This window comes from Quercus robur, chromosome 3, assembly GCF_932294415.1.
Source record: "Quercus robur chromosome 3, dhQueRobu3.1, whole genome shotgun sequence".
Classification (NCBI taxonomy): domain Eukaryota; kingdom Viridiplantae; phylum Streptophyta; class Magnoliopsida; order Fagales; family Fagaceae; genus Quercus; species Quercus robur.
In genome coordinates, this window is record NC_065536.1 from 51,590,216 (window position 1) to 51,593,168 (window position 2,953).

General features: G+C 34.7%; 1 protein-coding gene across 1 annotated transcript; it reads right to left on the reverse strand.

The window, feature by feature from the left end:
* Nucleotides 1-516: 516 nt before the first annotated feature.
* LOC126718282 (stemmadenine O-acetyltransferase-like) lies at nucleotides 517-2,276 on the reverse strand. Its single transcript, XM_050420402.1, has one exon. It carries the CDS (start codon nucleotides 2,199-2,201, stop codon nucleotides 897-899), a length of 1,305 nt encoding a protein of 434 aa, XP_050276359.1. The 5' UTR covers nucleotides 2,202-2,276; the 3' UTR covers nucleotides 517-896.
* Between the last annotated feature and the right edge of the window lie 677 nt (nucleotides 2,277-2,953).

Below are 2,953 nucleotides of genomic sequence, written 5' to 3' on the forward strand. Positions count from 1 at the left end.
CAAAAATTTAGGTTGAGAGTATTTATTTCATTGTTTTATGTGCATTTAATGCTATATAGGTTAAATTAAAGCCCTATTATGGTAGGGTATCAATTAAAATATGTTTTAGAATATATATTTTTATTTGTCAAGTTTTACAGAACCTTTAAATATATATTCAAGTCTAAAAAACTTTCATGAATTCGAGATTAAGGAAACGAGTTTTATTTCTTATTTTTTAAAAGTACGCTTGTTTTGCTTCATGCTGATTTTTACCCGACATCAGTTAGAGGCAACTTAGAGCCTTAGAGATCCAGCCCAAAATTGACTATAGTTTGGGGAGATAGAAAAAAGTCATAGATATACATCTTAAGAATGAGCTGGTATTTTTAGAAGCGGTACTCGTTAAACGTGCGTCAACTCTACATAAAATAGTATAAATGGGGTTCCGAGGGACAAACAATGTGGTCATATTAAATTATGCTGACCCTTAGCGAATGTTTATAAAGATAAAACATATCTCACACACCTGAATAATTAACATAAACATAGTAGTACATTGAGTTGACGTAGCTGCTATGGAATACACATTTGATTCGGTAATTTCTGTTGTACATAGTGTGTACGTACACACACGTACACACACATACTGCGTTCAAACAATTGAAATCGTGATTTTCAAGTTACGATTTTAACTTGAAATCATAGATATCGTTTGTTTGCACGCAGTATGCGTATATACACATACTTTGTACAATAATAAAAAAGAAAGAAAGAAAAAAAAAAGGTAGAAAATGATTGAAAGTCGCTTTTCAATCCATTTGACTTGAGAGAAAACCAAAGAGAGTAAGATTTTCAGTTTGATGGACATTAAACAGGAAGGGAAATGTTATCTCTTACTCGTTTACTCCGACGCGTTAATTCTTCAGATGAATACCTGGTAGAGAAACAAAGGTGAGGAACTCCTCATCGCTTTCAAATTTAGCCATTTCTTCCTTCTTCAAGCTAACATATGCTTCTATTCCATCACCTGAAGGAGTATCTATGAAGAAAACCAAGTTTTTGAAAGTAAGGGCAGGTGAGCCAACCCAGATAGGCTTTCCCCAACCAAAATCAGTTTCATACAGAGGAAACCTGCACAAACTGGTGAAACTAAATGTAACCATCTCTCCTTTGGTGAATCTTGAAGCACGGTCTCTCATGAAACTTAAGTGTTGGCTTCCTTCTCCGAGTTTCTTCACATAATCTTTGTCAATTTTACTTATTCCCTCTCGAACCTGGTGCACGAGACCATGACCCTTGTCCCCATTTTTCAAAATCGGAATTGTTATGGCAATGGAAAAAAGATTTCCGAAAGATGATTGTGGCTGTGGTGGGTCGGTTCTTGGGCGCAGATTCACTGCATGATTCACTGTGTATAACTTCTCTGGTCCTGATTCATCCTTAGTTGCAGCGACAAAGCGTGTCCATATGAAGGTTGATAAGGCTTCAACGCGTGAAGGTTGTTTCTGATTCTCAAGGCCTTCATTGTCTGCATATTTTGCTCTAAGAGTTTCTATCATGGAAGCATCAAACACATACCTCTTTGTTATTATATTCTCCTTTATGATACCGAAACCAGAAGCATATCCGGATAAGTCCTTTGGTGGGAAGAGTGTAGCCGCTTCAAACTGCGGAGACTCAATGTCATCATCTCCAAATGTAGTAGCTGCCCAAATCTTGAGGAACACGAAGAATGATAACGCGTCTGCAATCTTATGCGACATGCAAGCTCCAATACCAATTGCACCGCACTCAAACACGTTGAGTTGGACTCCGAATGTTATATCAGTGAGAGCATCGAGTTCAAAAGGGACTAACTTGTTGAGTTCACCAGGAATTGGATTGTTGATAACATCAGAGAGTTTGCACTTCACTTGTGTTTTCACGTAAGGAATCCCTTCATCGTTGCAATGTATGAAACGGTTCTCTTTGAAGCGTCCAGCTAGTGGATAGTATTTGGTTAAGACCTCTGAGAGAGAGTTCTTAAGGCGGTTGGATATGTCATCGATGTTGAATTCGATGTCAGAATGATCTGGTGCAAAGAAGAGGACCATAGGATTATAGACTGGAGGAGATAGTTGATCATTGAAGGAGAGTTTGTAATGGGTAAGGTGGTCAGGTGTTGGAGAAGAAGGCTTAATTATCTCTTTAGAGATTACTTCAATGCTCAATGTTGCCATAATGAAAACCAATTCAAACAACTAGGCTGCTTATTCTAATTGTTTGATTGTGTGTATGTGTGCAATTTTTTGTTCAGTAACTGTGGATTTAAATAGAGCTTGCAGGCGGGGTAGTGGGTCCAATAAAATGAAAACAAAAATGAAATTAAACAAAGCATTACCTCACACTTCCAGCTCATAGAGTATTAATTGAAGTTATCAATTTTTTTTTGGGTGCTAAATTGCAAATTATTCTCGTAATTTAAGTTTGGAAGTTTTTGAATTTTAAATCTTGAAGTTTCAAAATTTAGATTTTATCCTCTAAAGTTTTATTTCATTGCATTGATAGCTTCTCCATCTATGTTTTTCATTAAATATTACATAAGTTTGACATGCGTGTTTATTATGCAATATCCTTTTAATTATATAATTATTTCAATATTTTTAAGCAAAAAAAATGATATGGTATTATTTTATTGGATAAACTAAATACATGTGGTAAATTTATGTGACACTTAATAGAAAATTTGAACAAAAAAACTGCTGATGTAAACAAATTTGAACTTCAAAAGTCGAGATCTAAATTCTGAAACTTATATAAAACTGCAAAATTCAAACACCCCTAAAAATTTAGGGGTATAGTTTGCAATTTAGCTTTTTTTTTTTTATTTTTTTATTTTTTTATTTACAGAGAATAATCATACGATTGACTCAAGTTTATTGCAAGACTTTTCTTAATCATTTGCTAGCTGTTTCAATCATTTTTCTCGGTT